The sequence below is a fragment of the Odocoileus virginianus genome, chromosome 5, assembly GCF_023699985.2.
Source record: "Odocoileus virginianus isolate 20LAN1187 ecotype Illinois chromosome 5, Ovbor_1.2, whole genome shotgun sequence".
NCBI classification, from domain to species: Eukaryota; Metazoa; Chordata; class Mammalia; order Artiodactyla; family Cervidae; genus Odocoileus; species Odocoileus virginianus.
Genome location: NC_069678.1, coordinates 72084759 through 72109705, shown reverse-complemented (window position 1 = coordinate 72109705; position 24947 = coordinate 72084759). Strand labels below are relative to the sequence as shown.

General features: G+C 37.1%; 1 protein-coding gene across 5 annotated transcripts in view; it reads right to left on the bottom strand.

The window, feature by feature from the left end:
* Positions 1–24947, bottom strand: part of USP24 (ubiquitin specific peptidase 24) — a 137696-nt gene that overhangs the window by 61085 nt on the left and 51664 nt on the right. For 3 of the 5 annotated variants that reach the window (XM_070468116.1, XM_070468118.1, XM_070468117.1), the window contains exons 15-33: positions 24750–24911; positions 24508–24555; positions 22555–22614; positions 19243–19350; positions 18423–18572; positions 17687–17818; positions 16744–16855; positions 15186–15262; positions 14072–14212; positions 13855–13908; positions 12697–12812; positions 10768–10834; positions 10529–10639; positions 9731–9829; positions 9466–9639; positions 6424–6509; positions 6159–6252; positions 4986–5141; positions 2123–2220 (exon numbers count right to left, since the gene is read on the bottom strand). In XM_070468116.1, coding sequence (XP_070324217.1) covers positions 2123–2220; positions 4986–5141; positions 6159–6252; positions 6424–6509; positions 9466–9639; positions 9731–9829; positions 10529–10639; positions 10768–10834; positions 12697–12812; positions 13855–13908; positions 14072–14212; positions 15186–15262; positions 16744–16855; positions 17687–17818; positions 18423–18572; positions 19243–19350; positions 22555–22614; positions 24508–24555; positions 24750–24911 — 2045 coding nt within the window. The remainder of the gene's footprint in view (positions 1–2122; positions 2221–4985; positions 5142–6158; positions 6253–6423; positions 6510–9465; positions 9640–9730; positions 9830–10528; positions 10640–10767; positions 10835–12696; positions 12813–13854; positions 13909–14071; positions 14213–15185; positions 15263–16743; positions 16856–17686; positions 17819–18422; positions 18573–19242; positions 19351–22554; positions 22615–24507; positions 24556–24749; positions 24912–24947) is intronic. The other 2 variants (XM_070468119.1, XM_020871476.2) reach the window with 1 other exon arrangement.

Here is a 24947-nt window from a genome sequence, read left to right as displayed (position 1 = left end):
CAGAATGTCTGATTCTAGATTTGTGATCACACCATCGTGATTATCTGGGTCGTGAAGATTTTTTTTTGTACAGTTCTGTGTATCCTTGCCACCTCTTCTTAATATCTTCTGTTTCTATTAGATCCCTACCATTTCTGTCCTTTATTGAGCCCATCTTTAGATGAAATGTTCCCTTGGTATCTCCAGTTTTCTTGAAGAGATCTCTAGTCTTTCTCATTTTATAGTTTTCCTCTATTTCTTTGCATTGATTGGTGAGGAAGACTTTCTTATCGCTCCTTGCTATTCTTTGGAACTCAGCATTCAAATGGGAATATCTTTCCTTTTCTCCTTTGCTTTTCGCTTCCCTTCTTTTCACAGCTATTTGTAAGGCCTCCTCAGACAGCCATTTTGCTTTTTTGCATTTCTTTTTCTTGGGGATAGTCTTGATTCCTATCTCCTGTACAATGTCACAAACCTCTGTCCATAGTTCATCAGGCACTCTATCAGATCTAGTCCCTTCCATCTATTTCTAACTTCCACTGTATAGTCATAAGGGATTTGATTTAGGTCATACCTGAATGGTCTAGTGGTCGTCCCCACTTTCTTCAATTTAAGTCTAAATTTGGCAATAAGAAGTGCATGATCTCAGCCACAGTCAGCTCTGGTCTGGCTTTCGCTGACTGTATCGAGCTTCTACATCTTTGGCTGCAAAGAATATAATCAATCTGATTTCGGTGTCGACCATCCATGTGTAGAGTCTTCTCTTGTATTGTCGGAAGAGGGTGTTTGCTATGACCAGTGCATTCTCTTGGCAGAACTCTATTAGCCTTTACCCTGCTTCATTCTGTACTCCAAGGCCAAATACGCCTGTTACTCCAGGTGTTTCTTGACTTCCTACTTTTGCATTCCAGTCCCCTATAATGAAAACGACATCTTTTTTGGGTGTTAGTTCTAGAAGGTCTTGTAGGTCTTCATAGAACTGTTCAGCTTCAGCTTCTTTAGCGTTATTGGTCGGGGCATAGACTTGGATTACCATGATATTGAATGGTTTGCCTTGGAAACGAAGAGAGATCATTCTGTCATTTTTGAGACTGCATCCAATTACTGCATTTCTGACTCTTTTGTTGACTATGTTGGCTACTCCACTTCTTCTAAGGGATTCCTGCCCACAGTAGTAGATATAATGGTCATCTGAGTTAAATTCACCCATTCCAGTCCATCTTAGTTCATTGATTCCTAGAATGTCAACGTTCACTCTTGTCATCTCCTGTTTGACCACTTCCAATTTGCCTTGATTCATGGACCTAACATTCCAGGTTCCTATGCAATATTGCTCTTTACAGCATTGAACCTTGCTTCTACCACCAGTCCCATGCACAACTGGGTGTTGTTTTTGTTTTGGCTCCATCCCTTCATTCTTTCTGGAGTTATTTCTCCACTGATCTGCAGTAGCATATTGGGCACCTACCAACCTGGGGAGCTCATCTTTCAGTGTCCTATCTTTTTGTCTTTTCATACTGTTCATGGGGTTCTCAAGGCAAGAATACTGAAGTGGTTTGCTATTCCCTTTTCCAGTGGATCACATTTTGTCAGACCTCTCCACCATGACCCATCCGTCTTGGGTGGCACCACACGGTATGGCTTAGTTTCATTGAGTTAGACAAGGCTGTGTGATCAGATTGGCTAGTTGTCTGTGATTGTAGTTTCAGTCTGTCTGCTCTCTGATGCCCTCTCTTGGTGCGTACCGTTTTACTTGAGAGCCTTGAAGCTCTCAAAGGCAGCGATAATATCTTTGCACCCCCAGCACTAATGCCTTGCACAACACAGATTACTAAGAATCAGATCCACCTTATCTCAAACTGATGTGGGAGTGACCAGAAAAAGCACAGTCTCCTCTCCTCTTGAGAATTTCCCCCACTACCAAAGGGGAAAGATACATGCTTCTGTCAGTTTTCCAAATAATCAAAAGTCATTAAAACATTTAAAAATATTCTAAAGACAGAAACATCATTCCTCTTATTACGACTCCCATAATACTTCAAATAATGCCTTGCAGGCATAAATAAGGCCTGGCAGGATAAGTTAACTAAAATAACTCTATTCATTTTCTGCAATTCATATAATACAATATTAAAACTCTAACCTCAAACCTCCTGCTTTGAGGAAGTTCTCACAAAACGATTTTGCACAATTTCTTGCCATGTCATCATCGGCTGTTGGCATGAGTTTGGAGCTTAGAACCTTGGAAAAAAGATAAAGTAAAATTAATCATCCCAACATTTCCAGTAGAAATTATTCCTTTATACCAAGTAAAGCAATCAGACAACTTGAGTCAGAATCTCTTTAATTGCTGCTCTTTTCTACCTCCAGTAGTATAAGAAGGCTGATGTTTCACAAATAGTTCCATTTACTCGGCATGAAAAATCCTTCTGTTTTTAGAGAGCTAGTATGTTCCTCTTTCATGAAACCAGCAAATGTGAATGTCTCAGGCTCCCAGACTTACCTAAGAGCATGTAACATTATGTGTTATGCTGCTATGTTCTAGAAAAAGTATATAAACTGAAGTTTTATAATAGTCCATTTATTATAAATGCTGGATGAGTTTCCTGATAATGATTCTAGCTCCTATTTACTGAGCAACTGTCTACAAGGTACTAGGCATAAAATGAAGTACTTAATTTACTCTGTCTCTTACTCTCACTCTGCAAGGCATAGGTATTTTATTCTACAGGGAAAGACTGAGACCTGAGAGGTTATGTGACCTCCCTGCTGAGGTCACACAGTTAGAATTTGAGTCTAGATGGGTCTCACTCTAACATCCATGCCCTTTTTATGACACTGCAGTATCCACCTAAAGGAAACTATTTTCACATAAATCATCAACCTGTAGTATGAGACTACAAATTTAGCTCACATCCTAGTTTTACCACCGACTAGTTGAGAGAGCTCACATACGTAATTTTCCTTTTTGCCTTGGTTTTCTCATCGGGTAAACGAGGACAATGATTACCTTTACCAGAGTATTGTTTGTAAGTAAGATAACACAAACTTAAGGTCCTTAGTATAAGCACTGGCACAAGCTAAGTGTCCAGTAACTGCCTCAGTATTCCCAAGGTTTTAATCTAGATGTAATTCAAGGTCCTTTCCCTAAAAAATATGATTCTATGAACTTATTAGTAATTTTAAGAGCTTAGATTCTTAATGTGATATTTTTGTCTAAAGATGCTTTCTTCCTAAGTTGCCCTTTGGGAAACTGGTTCGCCAGCTTCAGACCACAAGCATCATTCAGGAGAATGGGAACTTTCTGCTATCCTAATGCTTTCTGAGTGTTGACAGCCACAGGCACACACTCTGCATGCTTAATGGACAACAACTTAGTGAGGGTGGAAGGTTTTCCCAAAGGAATGGGTACTTCGAATATCCACTCTGAATTTCCCTAGAAGGCAAACATAAGTTAAAGATAGAAATGCAAGGACACGAACCTTTCAGGTTAACAGTAAAAGAAGTGCTTTGGGAGTCTTAGGGTTTCTACATTTTCTATAGAGCAAAAGGCAACCTATCAGAGGAATTTCCAGTTAATCTGAAGTTCTAAAATAAGACTAGGGATAATTTACACAGTCCTTTGGCTCTAAAATAATGCAATCTAAGTAGCTGATGACAAACCAGACCCACTGCTAGGTCAGTCAGATTTTCGGGGTGCTCTCAAATATGGGTGTTAAGACTTATACCTTAACTTTCTAAGACAATCATTCAAAAGCAAATAACAAATCTGGCAGCAATGCAAGATACAAATTTTATAAGACTGGATTAGCCAACAATTTCTAGGTAATTTTCTGTTTTGGAATATTGTGTGTGTTTTTAAATGTTCACAAGAAATGAGGTCACACTTTATTTTTAAAATACATGCTAAATATTTTTTCCTTTTGGACCCAACAAATACTTTCATAAGAATGATTATTTTAAGGCAGCTATGAAACATTATCACAGCTCCACCATACAAACATATAAATAATGAGTTAGACATAAAAATGGGTGAATATGACTTTATACTCCAAATTAGACTGTCAGATGAAATAAAACTTTGAAAACATGCCTGAGCAGGTACCTTCTTGCCAATTGACCTTTGTTGTGATTCAAAACTTACTGAAGATAAACGGTCATTTGATAATTAAGGTTGGTCATTTGATAATTAAGGTTGCTTAGGCACTGATCTGGATTCCTCAATAAACAACTAACTAAATAAAACAATTTAAGGTAAAACAAAATCATTCAGGGCTTTATATTCCCTAGAACCTTAAGTGGCCTGAGGGTCTGGCCCATCACCTTCTAAAAGCAGGACAGTTTTCCACCAGCCACACCCTGCACAGTGCTTTGTTACCGCTGATTACAGCACTCAGCCTATCCAGCCTCTCCTCTGTCTTACTCATTAAGAACCTGGAGCAATTATCGTGTCTTTTCAACTCTGTGGTAGTTAAGACTACCACAATGATTTGTACATGGCAAATAATTAGTAAAGTTTACTGAACTGAATCTACTAATTTAAAGCTACTGTTAGGAAGAAGGGTAATAAAAATATTCTTTTGCTCACATACTTTTAATAAAATAGCTTTTCAAAAAAACCCTAAAATAATAATGTTGAATGTGTTTCCTGACAAACTACATATAAAGCTTCATTAATGGCAACAAATTGCAACAGCTTTTTAAAAAAGTTAGGATGCATTTAGTAACAAGGCTGAAGATTAATAACTGATGTTATAAACAATTGCAAAACTTCCAGAGGAAATTACACATTTTTATACATTAGGCTTCCTAATCACTTATTTACATACTATTTTATAACAATGTACACAGGTATAAGTTGGGGAAAAAAAGAGCATTTTCAAAGTCCAAAACAATAAAACACTTCAATTTATAGTCTATTTACTTATTTCTGACATCTGAAAGCATGAATCTTCAGACTAAAATGAATCTGTCAAAATTAAATTAAAAAAAATGAGGTTTCCTACTTCTAAGTTGTAGAGCACTCTGAAGGTGGACATTCCTGGAGCGAAAGATCGAAAGAGACTTTCTAAAATTGAACTGGCGCTTGGCTGATGCTGCTGCTTAGAAGACAGGGACGGAGACTTTGAAGACTGAGAGCTTGCTTCAGACAGTAACGTTTTCTAAGTATAAGATAATGAAAAAGGGACATAAATGAAGGAGAAACATTATCACTATATATTATAATATTCTTTTCCACTTTAATATACTCAAATCATTGACATTTTCTAAAAGAATTAACCTCAAAGCCACATCACTCTTTAATTATTAACAAAGCACTGAACTCCATCACACAGATCATAAGTGCTCAAAAGCATTCTATTCTACAGGAATGCCTCTCAGATTGTATTCTAAGCAACACTAGTGAGGTCATCCTAATTTATTTTCAGGTTTTTAAAATTTGTACTACTGAACTCTGATAATTAAATTATAAGACTGCAGAGTATTAGTTTTCAGAATTTTGGTTAGTTAGTTATAGTAATATAATTTATATTAGTTCTCTTCTCTCTCAAATTAATGTATAAGGTATATGTGGTAAGGTTCTGACCTGATCTAAATAATAATCACTGAAATACAAAATTCATAGCTTAGTTTTAACAATTTTGTTCTAAAGGAATTTATTCTGAAAATACAATTAAACAATATTATAAATAAAACAATTTTACTATAAACTCTTAAGGAACAAGATTCTAAAAATTAAACAAAAGGAACTTTAAATATCAATAAGTGATAACTTATTTATGCAAGCAACTCAAACATATCCAACAATCACACTCAGAGAGGCATCATGACAGAAGAAAAACATCACAGTCGAATGAGAACTACAGTCTGACCCTAGATGAGACACGTCATTACTCTGGGTTTGGGTTTCCTCAAAAAAAAACATGAAGGAGGGAGAAGCAGATGACATTAAAGGTTCTTCCAGTTCTAAAATTTGATGTCATTATTGAGTAGAGATAATTTAAAAGTCATCATGAAGTTCAGACTTCCATTTATAGCAAAGGTATTTTTCTAAGGAAAAAAATCTGTTATGGGAAGGATGATATCGTACGACCTTTATGTGATGCTATGTTGCATTTTTATTGAATCATGATATAAAATTTCCATGCCTGTTAAATAACTATCCAAGATACTCATACCTTTCTTCCTAAAGAATCAAGTTGATCAAGGGCTTCCTGAATGGCTGGATCAGTGGGTATCAAGAGCAGAAGCTTTCGTACTCGTAGAGTTATCCTGAAATTTTTCAAATGTGAAATTTTTTTTCTTAAAAGCCACAGTTTCAAATAAAAAATAGTCAAATTTAGTAGGGGATGTGAAGTGATACACACTTTGAGAGAACATTTATTTGGTTCCCTAAGTTTAATAGCTTGCTCTCTTGCAAGCTTCACAAACATTTCTATTTACCTTGGCTCCTCTAGATTGGCCAGCTGGTAAAGCATGTCAAATACATTACACACAAGTGCCATCACCACACCAGGGAGGGATTTCTCCTGAGGGAAAAAGCAAAACAGAGACACAAACTTACAAAAGAATTTTCTCCTTTTCTAATCAAAGGTACAAACAATAAAATGACTGATTCTTAAAGACTGGCTACTGCAAAACTTGGGGATTCCTTGGTGGCGCAGTGGTAAAGAATCCACCTGCAATGCAGGAGATGCCAATTCAACCCCTGGGTCGGAAGATCCTCTGGAGAAGGGAATGGCTAACCACTCCAGTATTCTTGCCTGGAGAATACTTCGGACAGAGGAGCCTGGTGGGCTATATAGTCCATAAGGTTGCAAAGGACTGGACATGACTGAGTGACTAACGCTTTCACTCTGAGTTCACTGTCTTAATACTGCTCAGAGTGGGATTTCATTCTTAAATTCTTACTACATGAAGAATATGCCTGTAATGCAGGAGACCCCAGTTCGATTCCTGGGTCGGGAAGATCCGCTGGAGAAGGGATAGGCTACCCACTCCAGAATTCTTGGGCTTCCCTTGTGGCTCAGCTGGTAAAGAATCAGCCTGCAATGTGGGAGACCTGGGTTCGATCCCTGGGTTGGGAAGATCCCCTGGAGAAAGGAAAGGCTACCCACTCCAGTATTCTGGCCTAGAGAATTCCATGGATTGGGTAGTCCATGGGGTTACAAAGAGTTGGACATGACCGAGTGACTTTCACTTTCACATATAAGTATAGTTAGTTTTTAAGAAACATCACAATATTAACATTGACACTGCAGGTTTCAGTGGTATCTATCATAAGACTATGCTCTCTACGTTTTAGAGAGACAGCCACACAAGGATCTTACATCTGTCATTAAATGAAAGAGCTGTATATAATAACCCTCTCCATTAGTTATTTTTACTTCACACGAGTGCTGGTTATTATCTTACTTTGTAGACTGTAAATGCGTAAAGAGGAGAATGTCTTTTGTCAGTTTTATACCCCTGGTGCCGAGCTCAGTTCCTGGCACAGAGAAGGAACAAAAAACCTTGACTGATTCATAAAATCATTCGACAAATACTGACTACCTATTATGTTTCACTACTGTTTTAGGTGCTGGAAATACAGTAGTGAGCAAAACAGACAGAGGTCTGCTCTCACAGAGCTTACATTTCACTGGGGAGAGAAAGAGGGACATTAAACAAGATGAATATTTTACACGGTATGTTAGACGGAAATAAAGCAGGGAAGGGAAATGAAATGTGCAGGAGTAGGAACAGGCTGAAAGTTTAGATGGGATCGCTAAGAAGGCTCACTGAGAAGGCTACATCTGAGTGAGAGCTGGAGGAAGTGAGAAAGAACCTGGGTATCAGGAAAGAACATGCCTGGGTACTGGGGAAGAACAAGGGCACAGGCTCTGCTGTGTTTGAGGACCAACATCGAGGCCGCTGCAGCCGGAATGGTGAGAGGGAGGGTGGATCCTGGGGGAAGACCAGGGGAGTACGCCAAGTAGGCCCTGAAGGTCCCAGCAGACTCCGGCTCTTCCTCCTCGTGAGGTGGGAGGTGCTGAAGACTCTGAACTGAGGAACAGCATAATCTGACTGGTCTGTAAGGAGATCACGGGATGCTGGGTGCCACACACTGGAGAGGCTGACCTGCTGTAAGGGCAGAGGCCCCGAGACCAGAAGCAGCACTCCTGCCGCCCTCAGGCAGTGGCTGGGGCGCGACGGCTGCCTGCACCTGTGTGGACGCTGCGCAGGCAGAGAAGAGGAGCTGGCTTCTAGACGTAGATGTGTTTTAAAGGTAGAGTCAAGGATTTGGTGATGCACAGAGGTATGAGAGAAAGAAGGGACCCCGAGACGCAGGCATGAATCCCTAGAAGAGTAAAATAGGCATTATCTGAAACAAGACAAGACTGTGGGATGAAGAGGTTTGGGGTAGGAACAGGTGGTGGGAAAGGGGGTAGCAGCTCAGTTTCAAAAGTTAGAATGGAGTGTCTATCACACATGTAGGAGGAGACGCTGTGTTGAGTAACTGGTTCCATGCATCAGACGGTAAAGGATCTGCCTGCAGTACAGGAGACTTGAGTTCCATCTCTGGGCTGGGAAGATCCCCTTGAGAAGGGGCTGGCAGCCCACTCCAGTATCCTTGCCTGAAAAATCCCACGGACAGAGGAGCCCGATGGGCTACAGTCCATGGGGTCACAGAGTTGGACTAGACAGAGTGACTAACACAACAATCTAGACTTCAAGCTAAAGGTAAAAATTGGGGTGTTATCAATGTACATATAATATATAAAGTTTTGAAACTGGATGAGATTCCTAAATAAGATTCCTAAATTAGCGAAGACAGAGGAGAGGTCAGAGGGCTGAGCCAGGGAACTTCTTTCCATACAGATCAGGCAGATAAAGCAGCAGCAGAGGAGCCCCAAGAGGAAGACCGAGACAGGGATGGAGAGCCCGGTGAGCCCTGGGTGACAAGTGGAGAAACGATTTCAAGGGGAAATGACCACAAGGAACAACTGCGGAGATGTCGAGAAGATGAGGATTAAGAGGTGGACAAAACTTGTGGAGTCTGACTCTTCAAAAGGAGTCAAGAGAGGATGGTAAAGAGACTCCAGACTCTTTCGGGGAGCTTTGCAGATTTGAAAAGGAGAGAACTGAGGGAAACTGAAGCTGAAGTTTGGGTGAAAAAGGTACTTTTAAAAGATGGCAGTAATAATACAGCACATTTGACTGTTAATGGTGATGACCCAGTATAGGACAATCAATGAAGAGAGATGTAACAGAGCAGCAGCAAGCAGGGGCCAGGCAGAATCACTCAGACTCAGAAGAGTCTGGTTCAGAAGACTGACAAAGTACACAGTCGTCTCCCAACTAAATCCCAGCATTTCTGCGATACAGTTCTAAAGAGTCAGGACTTATGAGGAAAGGACATAATCATCCAAACCTATATGGGCTGAAGGCAAAACTTCATGATGTTAAGTTCTTGTTTTGCACTTGAAGATTATCACTGGATACCTGCTCCATGGCGTATGATGAGCTGAATACCCCGCTGCTGCTGCTGCTGGAGCTGGTTGAGGAATCTGCGGAGCTCCCAGATGGTGTCCCACTGCCAGAAGTCTTCACTGTGAGGATTTGTTCATCAGAGAAACCCAGCTGGTGGAGTAGTTTTTGATCTTTATTCACTGTCAGCTGCAGAAAGTGGTTTCTTAATTACTGAGAAGGAAAACAGAGGAGAATACGGGCAACAGACTACAGTGACACAAAATGTATTTACACCTACCAGACTGTCATTTGTAAATATCTGTATACTGTCCACTGGAGAGCACAACTGCTTGGCTATCTTCCACCGGACACTCCCTATGGTTTCATTACTGTGAGCCTGTAAGATGAAGTGAAACAATACTGTAATTCGCTTATCAATTAATTTAAACAACTATTAGTGAGCACCTTATATGTACTGGGCACTGCTGCAGAAGCTGGGAACATAGCAGAGAACTAAGAGACAAGAACCCTTGCCCTCATGAGGCTTCCCCTCTGCAGTAATTAAACATTCTATTCAATATGTCACTCCCCATCACACATGTAATCAAATTTCAAATCCTTCCATTGCAGAGCCTTCCATTCTTCCCCTTCTCACCGTGCTCTAGTCGCACCAGCCACTTTCCTTGCCACTGAATAAGACAAACAGACTCCCACCTCAGGACCTTTGTACCTGCTGCTCCCTTGGTATGGAAAGCTCCTCCCTAGAAATAACTTGCTCTGTCAATTCATTCAAGTGTCCATTCAAATGTGACCTCAGAGACATTCCCTGTCCATTCTAAAATATGTCATGTATACCCATCTGATTCTGTGGTATTCTTCTTAAATCTTTATAACACTCATTATCACCTGATATCATGTACTTACTTATGTATCTGCTTATACTCTATCAACTTCCTTTCACTTCAGATCTTTACTCTAAATATGTTTACTAAACAGCTTTTAGAATAGTCATTCAAGCTGCTATCTTAATCAATGATGTTCATATGAAAATAACAAGACAATATGGAAATGGCTTCAGAACTTAATGTAAACCTACCTCTACAGTGAAGGTATCTTTGGTAGACTCATAAGTAACGTTAAGGGTTAAAAGATGTCCATGGAATGAGGCACCATGAGGTAGAATAGTTCGGGGAACAGAGTAAAAATCCTTGAAAAAGACACAGCAAGTCAAACAAACAGCACAGTGCCACAGTTAAATGTCGCAAAAATATACTCCTAACAGACTGAGACTAAGTATGGGATGATAAAGTTGTTTTACAAAGAAGAGAGGCTTACCTCTATAGTGATCACGTAACGTTCTGCCAGAAGCAGTAATCGCTCAATTATTACAAGTTTAGTGGATCTATGAATTAAAAAACATTTTTTGAACGTACTTGAAATGAATTGCTGACATGAGCTGAATTTCAGTCTCTTTCGCCAAAACCACAATCACATTTAGCCCTCACTGAAATCTGCAAAATTAAACTTCCCTTTTACTCAAGGGGGAAATGGTTCAAGCGGGTCACAGCTGTCGCACACAGATGGAATAACAGGGGAGAACATGGCCCTGCCCTACATTTCCTTTTCTGTCCTTTTCTTTCTTTGTCTTTTTTTTTTTTTTAAAACAGTTGTTCCACAAATAGAAGGTCTGCGCTTCTTCTGGGTCTGCAGGCTAATATGTTTATCAATTCACCAAGAATGAACAGTGAGTTTGAACCTCATAATCTTACAACTAAAACATGCCATATAATTCTGTAAACACACAGAACCTGACAAAGTTCTGAACTGCCTGAAATTTAGAAGACAAATGCAAATCATTTAGTATGCCACAAATGAGAATTGCTGTTTAATTAGCTTATGAATGAGTCAGAAGAAAAAGGCCCCCACTTCCCGCAAAAAAAAAAAATGTTCATCTAGTTTATGTGACTATCCTGTATAGTTAAAACATATGCAGAATATGGTTATCCCAAGGATTTTCAAAATAGTTAAGAAATCAACACACATCAAAAGAGAGAATCATCTTTGGAAGAAAAAACACATAGCAAGGAAGTGTGGAGCTCCCAGACTCTGAAAATGAGACCTGAGGTCTCTTTAGGTCAGAGTTAAGGAATCTTACATATCGTCTGAAATAAGAGGACTCCAATATTCAGCAGCTTATACAGTGACAGCTCCACACTTTATTAAACACTACATGTGTTAACACTGACAGATGAAAATCCAAGTGCCTTCAAACACTTGATATTACAGAAAAATACTTCATATAGGTGTATTTCTAAATCTCAGGCATGCTGATTAGCAGTACTGGAAATTTCACTTTAAAAAAGAGTTGGTTAGCACAGGGAATTATACTCAATATCTTGCAATAACCTGTAATGGAAAATAATATGGAAAAAATATACATATATAACTAAATCACTTTGCTATAAAGTGCTTTAAAGGCTTTAAAAAGAAAAGGAACATCCCCAACTGTAAATAAAGAGAAAGAAACACATAAAGTGATTCCAGAAGGAGAGACTCTATGGGCACCGACCACTGGGGGGCAGCGGAATAAGACCCAGAGAGGGAGCTCTCCTGAGCACCACTGATCTGGGGCTGCTCACCAGCAATGACTTGTTAAAATCCCACAGAAGTAGTTTAGCTGCTTCAATTTAATTTTCTAAATATTCATCTATTCTCCTTACTATGCCAAAGAAGTACAGAAAATGCTGAACGCAAATTTCATTGACACATCTGAAAACACTCAACACAACAATGTTACTTAGAGGTGTCAATTCAAACTTTTAACACAATTATTTGAAAAATAATTTTAAGTACATAACATTTTAACTATGATTATATCATAATGTACATTGTTAATCAATATGCCACTTCATTTTGCTTGCACTGTTAGTGTCATGATTTGTCTATTCAAAAAGTTATGTCTAAGTAAATATTTCAAATTTGAAAAAATTATTCTTCATACAAAGACTATATCTTGGTTCAATCATAAAGAGTAGGCTACTCATATTACACAGAGTTAAAGTAAAATGAATCAAATGATAAAATATATAACAGGGAATATATAATTTTCAAGGATATGACTATTTGAAAAATATATGAAATAAAATGAGGAGATGAATAATTAACTGAGAGATCTTCAAAGGAAGAAAAAAGATTCCAACTTTGTTTTTAAGCTGACTTATCTTTGTGTGTTGTGTATCTGCTGTAACTTCTGTCATCGCTTACCTGTAAGGAGACTGGACTGATGTGGCTACAGTTGGCATGGCAGTTGCTGTCAGCATTTTTGTTGCTCTAGTCACAGCATGTGTCAGAGTGGGGCCACCAAGTGCTGAACTGGCTGCCTACGTAACAAGAAATTATTCTACATCAGGATTTCTCAACATCAGCTCTGCTGACATTTTGGGCTGGAAGCTGTTTTGTCATGGAAGACTGTCTTGGACTTTGTAGGATGTTTAGTGGCATTTCTGACTTGTATTCACCACCCACTGGCCACGAGGTACCGGCAGGACCTGTCTAGTGACAACCAGAAGGTCTCCAGGCACTGCCAAATGTCCTCTGGGAGGTCAAATAATCTCCAACTGAGAACGACTGTTCTACACATGTTATTACTTACACAGTATCTTATTTAGGGTACCTGAATACTTCAAGTGTTTTGATGATCACGTATTTGGATGTAAGTCACAACCTGGGAACTCCTGTACAGATTCATCGCCAGCATAGATTCATTACCAGAAAATTTAACTTTTTAACATTTGAGGGCAGTAGCATTTTATGCTTTTGGAACACTATTAGGTATTAAACTTCAACAAGCACAAGTTAGGAATGAAAAGATGAATGCTTAATACTTTAACCATCATGCTAGAAATAAGGCACTGGAAATACACATGAGATAGTATTACATCACAAGCTACTAATGGACAAAGACAACCAGTACCATCTACTACTGAGTGTGTTGCTGTGGCTTTTTAACAGCATTTATGATACAAATGAAATGACATATGAGGAATAATGGGAAAAGAAGCAAGTGTGTATACAAAATTTAAGGAGAAAAAGAATCTATTGAAATGTGGAATGTACAGAAGACAGTTTTATACCCCAAAAGGAGGTGGGGAGTGAGGTGTGCCAGGGTAGGTGAAACAGGAAAGGGAGATGGTGGAGGGAGAAGGAATGATTTCCCATAAAGTTACGTTTATTTCTATATTGTGGGCATCAAGGCAAATGCCTGTTTCCTATGCCAACAATATGATACTGCTGGCAAATTCTTCCAACAGGATCCAGCCACAAATATAAGAACTATACATGATCTCAAAATACAAAATTATAAATGGAAAAAAATTCAAGACATTTATTTCAAAAAAAGGTTAAATAAAATTTGCAACTTACTTCTAATCTTGTGTAGCAATCAGCAATGAATTTCTTATGTAATGATACAGAATCCTAAAAGGTAAGAGGTAAATGGAAACTAATGAGTCTACCATTTAGTTGTAATCATTATTAAGGATAAAATTTCAAAATAAAGAAGCTCAACTTTCAGGTATGCCAACTTATCAATTAAAAATACATTACTTTTTGTGTATGAGCACCTTTTCTCCTTACTTACCTTCTTTAACCTAGGATTTAGATTAATGTAACTGTAGTTTATAATTAACTGAATAGCCTCATTAGCAATTTCTTCATCAGGTGATTCCATGGCTATTTTCCAAATGAAATCCATTCCTATCAATTCCAGTTTTTCTACATACTGTTCAAAAGAAAAAAAAATTATAGCACATCAAGGTCACAAAAATACAATTATTTTCTGCTACATTGTAAATCCATACTTCTTACAGTTCACTATGAATTAAGGCTACAAAAACCAAGCTACACTTGAGAACATTATACAAAACAACAGTTTTATATAATAATTTTTAAAAACAAAAAACAGCCAACAACAGAAACACTGGGCAACTTTCATGGAATCAGGACAGATAAGGAGATTTTTCTCCAGATGTTATCCTAAACTTAAGTTGCAACTCTACCCAGATGGGGCACTGAGGCAGACACAGACAGGAATAACATGGGCACCCCCTGCAGGAGCTTTTCTTCAAAGGAAAGGGAGTCAAGCTAGAGGTGGTTACTAATCCTCAGGGCTCAATCTGGTCTTTGCAAAGCTCAGTTAGAAATGGCAAGATTGAGGGCTTACAAGATCTTGTAAAAATTCTAGGAAGTCGGGTCATGAATTAAACAGACCTGGAAAAAGAGTTATTTTTCTCCTTTTTAAAGCTACTCACGTAAATATAAACATAAGCTGTATACATTCTACAGATTCTCATTTTCCTGCTTCTTTCTCTGTTCTTAAAAATTTTCCCCCAAATCCTTGCCACTGAGACCCCAGAATTGAAGATTTTGGTACGTTCTCAGGTAACTGTGAACTGTTGAATCTGAGAGGTAAGAAGCTGGGCTAGAACTATCCCTATTCTGTGTTCACCCAGCCACAGGAGGCCTCTCTTGCAGCAAAAAGCAGAGAGGAATCTGAGAAGTCACCTGTATGGGAAGGGGAATTGCTCTCACACTCTGAGGAACTCTCTGAATGATGCAGGAGACTGCAGTCAAGGAGGAGTCCATTCTTTTTAAAAAACATCATGTCTTCTTTCAATTAGAATACTTTTTTTTGCTGAATACCAAGTTTTACTAGATTATCCAAATTATCGAGATTTGAAAACAATGCTACTTACCAACTGAGCTCCTTGTCTTTTTAATCGATGATCACATAGGTTCACATTTTCAAAAAAAGTCTTAAATAAGTTAAAACCTGAAATTATAGAATGTCAGATAAATTCATGTACTCTTGGTACCACAGATAATCAATGAAAAGACAAAGTATATCAAGAGGTAAAACTATAAAACTTTCAGGACAAAACAGGCACAAATCTTCAAGACTGTCAATTAGGCAATAGTCTCTTAGATATGGTATCAAAAACAAGCAACAATAATGACAAAAAATAAATGAACTTCATCAAAACTAAAAGCTTTTGTGCTTCAAAGGACTATTGTGAAAATGAAAAGCCAATCCACAGAACAGGACAAAATGTTTGTAAATCACGTTATTTGATAAGGAGTATGTAGAATACATAAAACAATCCTTAAAACCCAAAAATAAAAGGGCAAATAGCCCAATTTAAAGATGAGAAAGATTTTAATAGACATCTTTTCAAAGGGGATATCTAAGTGACCAAAGAGCCCAAGAATATCCAGTCATCAGGGAAATGCATATCAAAGGCCATGAGATTCCATCTCAAAACCAGTAGGATGGCTAAAATAAAAATGACAGTTTATAATTATTAGAGAAGATGTAGAGAAATCAAAACCTCATATACTGCTGGTGGGATTATAAAATGGTATAATTATTTGCATTATAAAATGCAAAAAAAATTGGCAATTCCTCAAATGTTAATTATATCATACAGCAATTTCACTCCTTGGTAGATGGAAACTTGTACATAGATATTTACAGCAGTGTTATTGACAATAACCATATTTACAGCAGTATTATTGACAATAACCAAAAGTGGTAACAACCTAGATGCCTATCCACACAATGTGTTATATCCATTCAATGAAGTGTTATCCAGTCATATGGAATGAAGTTTTGACACGTGCAAAAACCTGGGTGAACCTTGACCACATTGTGTCTCAGCGTGATCAAGAAGCCAAATACAAAAGGTAACATACTGCATGGTTCTATTTATCTAAAATGTCCATATCAGAATAACCTACAAGGACAATGAGCAGATGAGAGATTGTGGAAAGGGGAGAATGGAGAGTGACTACTACATAGTTTCTTTCTGAGGTGATGAAAATGTCCTGAGATTAAAAATGGTGAAGGTTGAACAACTTTGTGAATATACAAAAAACACTTCATGTACACTTTAAAAAAATAAATTTTACAGCATGCAAAATTCATATCAATAAGAAAAATTTCAATTAAAATAAACAACTGAAAAAGAGGATTTCTATACTTGGACCAATTTTTACCTTAGATGAATCTTTTTTGTACTAAGTAATTTCATGAAAATAGTTTGACAACTATTAGGCTGTGTAATTTAAAAATACCATTCATGTAAAAAGAAATTCATCTGTTTATATAAACATGTTTATATAGATATATCTTTATATGCATAAGGCGAAGTCCAGAAGCATATACCAAACTGTGAAGCTGTTTCTCACAGTGGTCTGAGAAGAAAAGAAAAAAATTTAAAGAACTGAAAAAAGAATTTTAATGTTTTTCCTTACCATTCATAGTGATTTCATATGACTCCAATTTAAGAATTTTCTCCTTGAAGAGCTGCTGCTGAACATCACTCTCAAGATCATGTTGCCCCTTTGTAAACCATTCAAAACACATCTGCGAATCAAGACAAATATCACCTTGTAACTAAAACCCACTTCAGGTAAATACATAATCCAAACGAGGAAAGCAAAGACAAATGATTTTTAATTCTTCAGAAATTTATAATGCCTTGGTACTACTCAAACTAAAATCATTGGAACTCTGGAACTAAATGAAGCAGTTAGTTACAGCAATCTTTCTCCTAGATAATGAAAATACATACTCAGATTTTCTACTGAATCATTACACTTCAGTTTTTTCACTGACATTTTTTAATAAGCCTTACGCTGTGCTAGGCACTGTCACATACTCAATCCTTCCAATAACCCTATGATGTAGTTCACATTATTCTGCAAAATGAGAGGAGGAAATAGTGATTCACGTTAGGAAGCATCGAAGCAGGGCAGTGCTCCTGGTTTAATCCACTTTCAGCTGTGCAAGTGCAGATCTGTCTAGACAGCAATTCTTTCTTTAGGGTTTCTAGGGTACAACATCATTATAGGAACTCAAAGTTTCTGCTGGTTAACTTAAAATTAGTTTCATGGGAGGGAAAAAAAATTAAAGAATACACTAAGTTTGCTATACTCAGCTGAATTTGGTTTTATGCAGAATGGTTATCAAAATTACCAAAGATCTCATATGCTTGTGTATATCACATATATATAAAATATCTTTTCAACACTCTCAGCTCCTAGCTTATTATAAATGTATGCTTAGTAAACTGAAAAGTGTTTAGAATTGAAGACATGAGACATGCACAAAAACGTGAGATACATACAATAAAGCAAAATACTATTTATTAGGTCACACTTTTGTCTTACTTTATCCATAACGCCGTCTTCTTACCTCTCTATCTAATTCACAGACATCCTGGCCAGTCACAAGACACTCCCAGATTTCCTTGGCACGATTCCAACCCAAATACAGAGTAGCTTCTTGCAAGAAAAATGCCAGGAATTTAAGATGGGCCTCTAAATACTGGAAAAAGAAATAATGCTAATTAGTCAACTCCAGGCATTCGTACGTAGAAGCAAACAAAAAAAACAACAACTGAAATTAAAAAGTAGTTTTACCTAATGCTTTCTCTTGTAATTTAGGGTAATAAATGTGAGAAATCCATTTACAAGGTGACAATGTAGCAGAAACTACTTGTCTATTACAAACTCAGGTGACTTTAGATGCCAAGCAATCTCAGAGTAAAACACCAGAACACAACTGATGAGTGAAGATATTTTTCCAACTTTTGGAAAACAATATTACTGACAGCTTTGAAAAACAAAAAGCCATGAGCCACAGAACTGACAATTGTATTTTTTATCAAACACAAAAGATATTTATCTTTAATACCATATCATATGCAGTTATGTTAGGTGATTTACTGAAAGATATACCTACAAATATCAATTTTCTAACCTTTTACTTCAAGGTGGTTTTATTAAAGATTAAAAACTGTTCCATCATGACAAAGACACCTCATGCTTCCTCTTTAGAGTTCCTTCCAACAAATATTACTTTTATAGTTCAAACGAAAAAGGTCAAATGGATGCTGTAAGTCATGGAACAACAGCACAATGCCAGGTACCTCCCGGTAGGTGTATCGGCCATCCACTAGTGTTGAACCAGTTAAGCCTCCAGGTCCAGCCACGGCTGCTGCAAGCCGATGACAAGCTATCAAGCTTCCTGTTACCAGTTTTACTATTTCAAAATTTTTCTTCAAGTCTTGAATAATACTCTTGGTGAAAACAATAAAAAAAAAAAGTATGAGAATGTGCAGTTACTTTGTCAGTTTAATACAAGCTTCTATTTGAGCATACAGTTGAGGAACAACAAACATAAAAATTTTTTCACTTACATTTCCTACATAAAAGTAACTGAAAACAATCTCATATGTACACTTACTAGGGAATTAGTATAGAATTAATAAACTTCCCTGCTAAATTTCTGCTTCTAAAGGAGTTTTTTGTTTTATTATTTTTTAAAAAAATAAGTCTTTCAAAAGCACTATTGCACTTCTTGCATACTTTTCCAGATCTTTCTTCCCAAGTTTCTTACATTGAGGAGCTTCTAGTTCCTTAAGTGAATTGATATTTTTTCACAAATAAAAAAAGTCTTGAAAATCTTTTCAAATTCCTACAATACTATTCTAACTTTTAAAAATTAGCTTACTTCGGTAAATTAAGGAAATAAAAAATAAATGAGTTAGGGATATATCAAAAGAAAAGCTCCACAGAAATGAAAGCAGAATGATGCTTAAATTCAAGACTATTAAGTAATATAAATGAATTATATTAATAACCATAAAACTGTCAGTCACTATAAAACTTAGCAATCTTTTGATGTTTAGTCATTACAAAAGGTTATGAAAGTAACTGCATAATAATCAAATATAGCAATCCTCTTACCTTGTCTTGCTTTTGATAGGTTTGTTTTATGAACGAGCGGGTGATTTCATGTAGCTGACGCAAAGCTGGTACCACCCATACAAACTGGGGATTGTTAATCTGAGTTGACTAGAGTTAAAAAGAAGTTACATTAATTTAGAAATAAATGGCAGATTAAATTTAGTAGCTATAAAAAAGCTCCAAGTCAATTAGATTTTACTGTTACACATTCTATTATTTTTCTCTTCACACTGCTCATTTATAGTTTATCACCATGCACTCATAATTCAGTCTCCAACTTCTTATTCTGCATGCAATCCTAAAGCCAAGAACTGCAAACAGGAGTGGATATGAAGTGACAGTAAATGTACAGGGGTACATCAGCAAAAAACAGACACCAAGGAATTAGCAACTTCAGAGGACAGATTATAAGTAGCACAGGCTGCTAGGATATGCTGACATAATAAAATAAATTAATGGCACAAGCTTAACTTGGGTAATACAGAAGTGGCTGATAAGTAAAATGGTATAAAAATATGGTTTTCTGTAATGATATGATCAAGATACCAGTGATATGATCAAGATATTAAGAGTGGTCTAAGTATTAAAAAAAATATCCATGATCTGCTTATTTCCTAGTTAAAACAATTTTAGAAGAGAGAATTCTATTTTCATTAATTATTACAGCCACTTTATAATTAGTATTTTTCAAAACATTTTTAAATATGTTATTTCTGAAACTGGTGCATGAGAATCCAGATCTTCACACACATATCTGATGTTCATGTACTGCTCTTTAAAAAAAGAACTGTTTTTTAATAAATGACATCTTTCAAACTATGAGATTTCATTATAAAATCTGTAAGAATGTCATGTTAACATTATTAATCAACTGATCAAGTAACTCTCTAAAAACTGAACAATAGTTAGTATTTACTTTAAAAACTATATTTTTTAAAAAACCCTTCTTGCTTCTTCAAGTCTTTCTGTCAGATAAAGATGCCTATAGGGGCAGAAAAATACTTTTGATGTCATTTGCAGAAAACTGTTGTACTACTAAATACGTAAATATGAGATAGCTATTGCCAAAATAATACTGGCTTTCCTATAGATCAGCCAATCAGCAAATACCATATTTCCTGGATTCTAAGATACAAATTTTATAAAATTTAACATTTCTGACACTGATACTTCTTAACAATTATATAAAAGAAACTTTTTGGCCATTAGGCACAGGAGTAAGTTTAGATAAGGCTATCCTTATGTGGGATGTACAAACGTGGCTGTTTAAAAAGGTATCTGTTCATCTACCCATCATTTCTGTTCTTACATGGCATAGTTAGTACCAAACAAGGATGGCTTTTTAATTTAAATGCAGATCACTGATTTGTTTCTTGAATGCTATCAAAGGATTACACTATAATGTGGTATTGACTAGCCCATCATGTCTATCAATTCAATTAAAAGCAAAGAAAACTGCCAGTGGTCTTAAGACTAAAGCATTTTCCAAAGCCAGGAGAATTTGGTGTGACAGACTCATACTCTGTGAAGGGTTGTATCATTTGGCATTAAACATCTCTGTCCAAAGTTACAGCTTAATTCAAGAGGAACTATTTAACTTGAGGCATACACAACTTAATGAAGGAAAAAGGCAGCTTGAGTTTTACAAAAAAAGACAGATACAAAACTCCCTATTTCTCAACATGCCTCAAAATTCTATACTCTTAAAGATTTCAAAGAAGTCCAAAGCACTACACTGGATAATAGCAAGCAGCATGCCACAGTGAGGCTGTATATACTGGATTAACCCTGTGATGCATGGTGCAATCACTGGCATCTTATAATCAGAGAAATAAGGTACACATTAAAGGGCAACTACTTGCAAGACTAGCTAGGATATTTCTGCTAAGACATAAAAGTTGCAAAATGACAGAAACTAAAATTCTGAGGCTTAAGTCCAAACTGATACCCTCTGAAAGGATTACAAACATTGGGATATAAATATAAAACTTTTAGTAAATAATCAGGTATATTAGAAAGTATCATTATGAGTCAATTATGGTTAGTTTTTTTTTAACACTGAAAATTATCCTTTGGAATCTGAAAGGTATTTCTGATATAGCCTTTCTAGAGTTCAGCAAATAAGACAGATGTTATTTATTCCATCATATCTATGCTATGACATTATGCTGCTAAGCTATAAGAAAATTTTTAAATTACTCTTTTCCATTTACAAAAGGGGCAAGAGAATATGGTGAACAATTAAAACGAAAATATCTGATAATGTTTGATAACGAAGCTGAGGTTTCATAAGTAGCAGTTAATGGTATATCCAAATTAAGACTGAATGTTAGATGAAGCTATAGAGGTCAACTAGTTTAGCCTGCAAACCTGTGCCTAAACCCTCCTTATTCATTTTTGTTAAAAGAGTTGTCTTCTGGTGTTTCCAGTGATGAGGAACTCAGGAGACAGTGCACTCTGTGTCAGATTGTCTTCCTAGAAAGTTCAGTGATCTATGATACTGAAACACGCCTTTACCATAACTGCTTACGAGACATAAAAACTAAGTTGAATCAAATGTCTCTAACAATTCTATAAGTATCTGAAAGAAAGCTTTCATATTCTTTCTTGAGTTCTCACTTCTCAAAGCTGAATATCCCAATTCTTCATCTGCCTTGTTTTTCCAGACCTAGCCATTTATCTAGAATCAAAGTAAAAATTTTGACAAGGGTGGACACTTTAAAAAGTACTTCCTCCTGTGCTAATCAGTCACATCACTGTGAGACTGTGCTGAGGGCACCTTGCTATTTTCACTTTCAGTTTCGTGTTTTGTCAAGTGGAGGTCATTCAGGTATGTGCAAATGATTTTAGTGTCTTCACAGGTGAAGCAGAGGAGAGAGGAAAGAAACCAACATTTACTGAAAGGCTGCTGGGCACTGTGCTAAGAGGACTTCATATAATGACTTAAGGATATGCAAACACCACTGATCAAGTAAAAATGATTTTTTTTTTTTTGGTTTAGTAATATTTTTTGGATGAGTACATTTAAACTTTTTAATTGAAAAGTAAAAAAGAAGTGAAATAAGAGGGAAAGGGTTGGGGGCAGACAGTGGAAGGTATAAAGGAAGCAAAGGAAAAGAGGACCAAGGAAGCCAAGGGTATCCTGGCAGAATCTACAGAAATAAAGTTAAGAAATAAAGGTCAGAATTTCTGAACACAACAATGGAACTGGGAATTTTAAGAGTGTCAAAAGCAGAGGGAAAGGGAATCAGTTGGAGCAGTAGAGGTAGCTGGGGGTGGGAGGGGAGTAAGAGGTGGGTGATCTTGTCTTACCCTTTGTTTAGTTTCTGTGTAGCCTGGCAGGGAGACATAATTCCCAGTCAGCCCACCTTGCTGCCTGGCAGGAAAGGGCATAGCATAGAAAAACACCTTTAGTGGCAGTATATAACTCACCCCCCTGCCTGGAGTCATGTAGGGGGCTTTGATCTTCCCACTGCCCCCCTTTAGCCATGGGTACTTTAAGAGAGTATTTGCAAAAGCGCTCAGTCAATGGAGAAGTGCTACGTAAGTGCAAGTTATTATTATTTGAAATGAAGGAATGGTACATCAGTATTTCTTTACTGGGAGCAGTGGGGATATAAAAAAGGAAGAATATTTCTTTCAAGACTCACAAAATGACTCCAAAATTCTCCCTGTTACTTTTTGAGTTTTGTTGTAAAACATCAGACATGAGTGAAGTGACTGCAAAGAGAAGCAATAAAGATGCAGCGATGATACTGGCTAGAAGGGCTAAAGTAATGCTCAGCTGTAACAAGGAAGGAACAGGGGTCAGGAAGGATTTTCTGGTTTTAAGTCATTTCCCTGGAGGGAGGAAAAAGTCCCTTCAGCTTTGACCTTCAGACCTATAAAGAAATGTATCTGTTACAGTGAAGAAAAGACCATTTTCTACAGATACCTTTTCTTTCTTACTATTAGTATCAAAAGATTTAAACTTCTTAAATAGCTCTAGATGAGTTTCAATCATAAAGACAGAGGGTGCTAAATTATTTGAATCGCTGAGCTGAGAAAACTGGAAAAATTCACATTGTATCTGAGTAGAAAGAGAGCAATGTTGCTGAATTAAAGGAATAATTTAATCATAACCTGAAGGTACCAGTTGCAGTTTATGAACAATTTTAATGTAGAAAATTCACCTGATCAAATTTCAATGTCAGAAATATAACCCACAAAGTTCTTAAAGGCCCCCAACTAAACTTTATGACCAAGCATAATTTAGGAGAATAAAAGCCTATGAGTCACCAAGGGCGCTTAACAAGAGTCTCTGAATTTACCAGTGTAAATTAGCAGTATTCAAGATCGTTTAAACAAATACTTATGAGGAAAACCAAGAAATATGCTTTACCACCGAAACTGTTAAGCAGTTAGCTATTTACTAAAGCCTTTTCTTAAGTCAACAGTGGAATGAAACCCCTCTTGCTGTGAGGCTTCCTGTTTCATCTGAGCAACCTGAGGGCCTGCATGGAGGAGGATGTGCTCTAATTAGGGCTGCTGAAACCACGGAAGCAGGCTCCAGGGACTGACCACTGAGGTCAGCCCTCTCCAAGGAGAGCCTTCCTGTTTAAGGACTGCAGCGACAAGAGAGCTACAGCCATCACTGCCCATTCTACAACCCCCCTTCACCAAAGACAGACGTGAAGTCTCCAGCCACCTGGAGGTCAAAGCCCTGGAGGGGAGGGGCTTCCATAGCACTGGTCCCTACGCAGTTCTACCTTCTAAAATCCAGTCCCAGCAGCAGGTCTCACTGAATAATCACTTTTCTTAAGGAAGTACTTTAGGACCACCTCTGAACCAAGCATCCAAAAATGACTACGTGCCAGCACTGAATGAACCTCCTTCTCCCCTTCTTTCTCTCTTCTGACTCAGGAATTCCTCCATTTCTCTCTTATGGGAGAAAAATAGGCACGATATTTATTAAACTTGTGCATATTTTGGATTTAATTTTAAAAAGAAAAACTAAGTTGAAGGTCTTATAATCTTATGAAAATAATATAGTAAAACTACTCTTTGAATGGGACTCTGGATTTTTTTCCCTTTGTGAGTCAATAATTTCCCAAGCTTTAAATAATAAAGCACAGGTCATAAGAAAATATTCAAACAGCAGTCTGTATCTGAATACGACTTGAAAAAACACTATAATAATTTACTATTATCTTAAAATTATAATTTATTTAAAAGAATTATTAGATTAGTATACCTTTTACTTATACCTCATCTGCAAATTCTTACCTTGAATCCATCCTTCTTGTTTTTATCCAGACCTGACCATTCTCCAGGCTGAAAATTTTAAGAGAAATGTAAGTGACTTGGTAAAAGCAGTACCTATAATTTCCCAATTTTGGACTCTAAGATTAATGAGCTTCCACGCAGGACATTTAGCTTAAACAATAGGGGAGGAAAATTATTTGGTTCTAATTACTCAGACAATACTATTACTCTGACAATAAAACTAGACCAAAGGTAAAACCAACCCTTTTAATATCTTCTATGCATTTAATTATGTAGCTCCTCTTGATTGCTTCTTTCACTGCATACGCATCACTAAGGATTGTCAGATGCTCCTCCAGAGCTTGCTGAATAAGGCTACTGGGCAGCGTGGGGAGATGAGCCAGTTCCCAGAGCACATCCAACACCTACGGTACACCACACGTGATGAGCCAGCCCATATG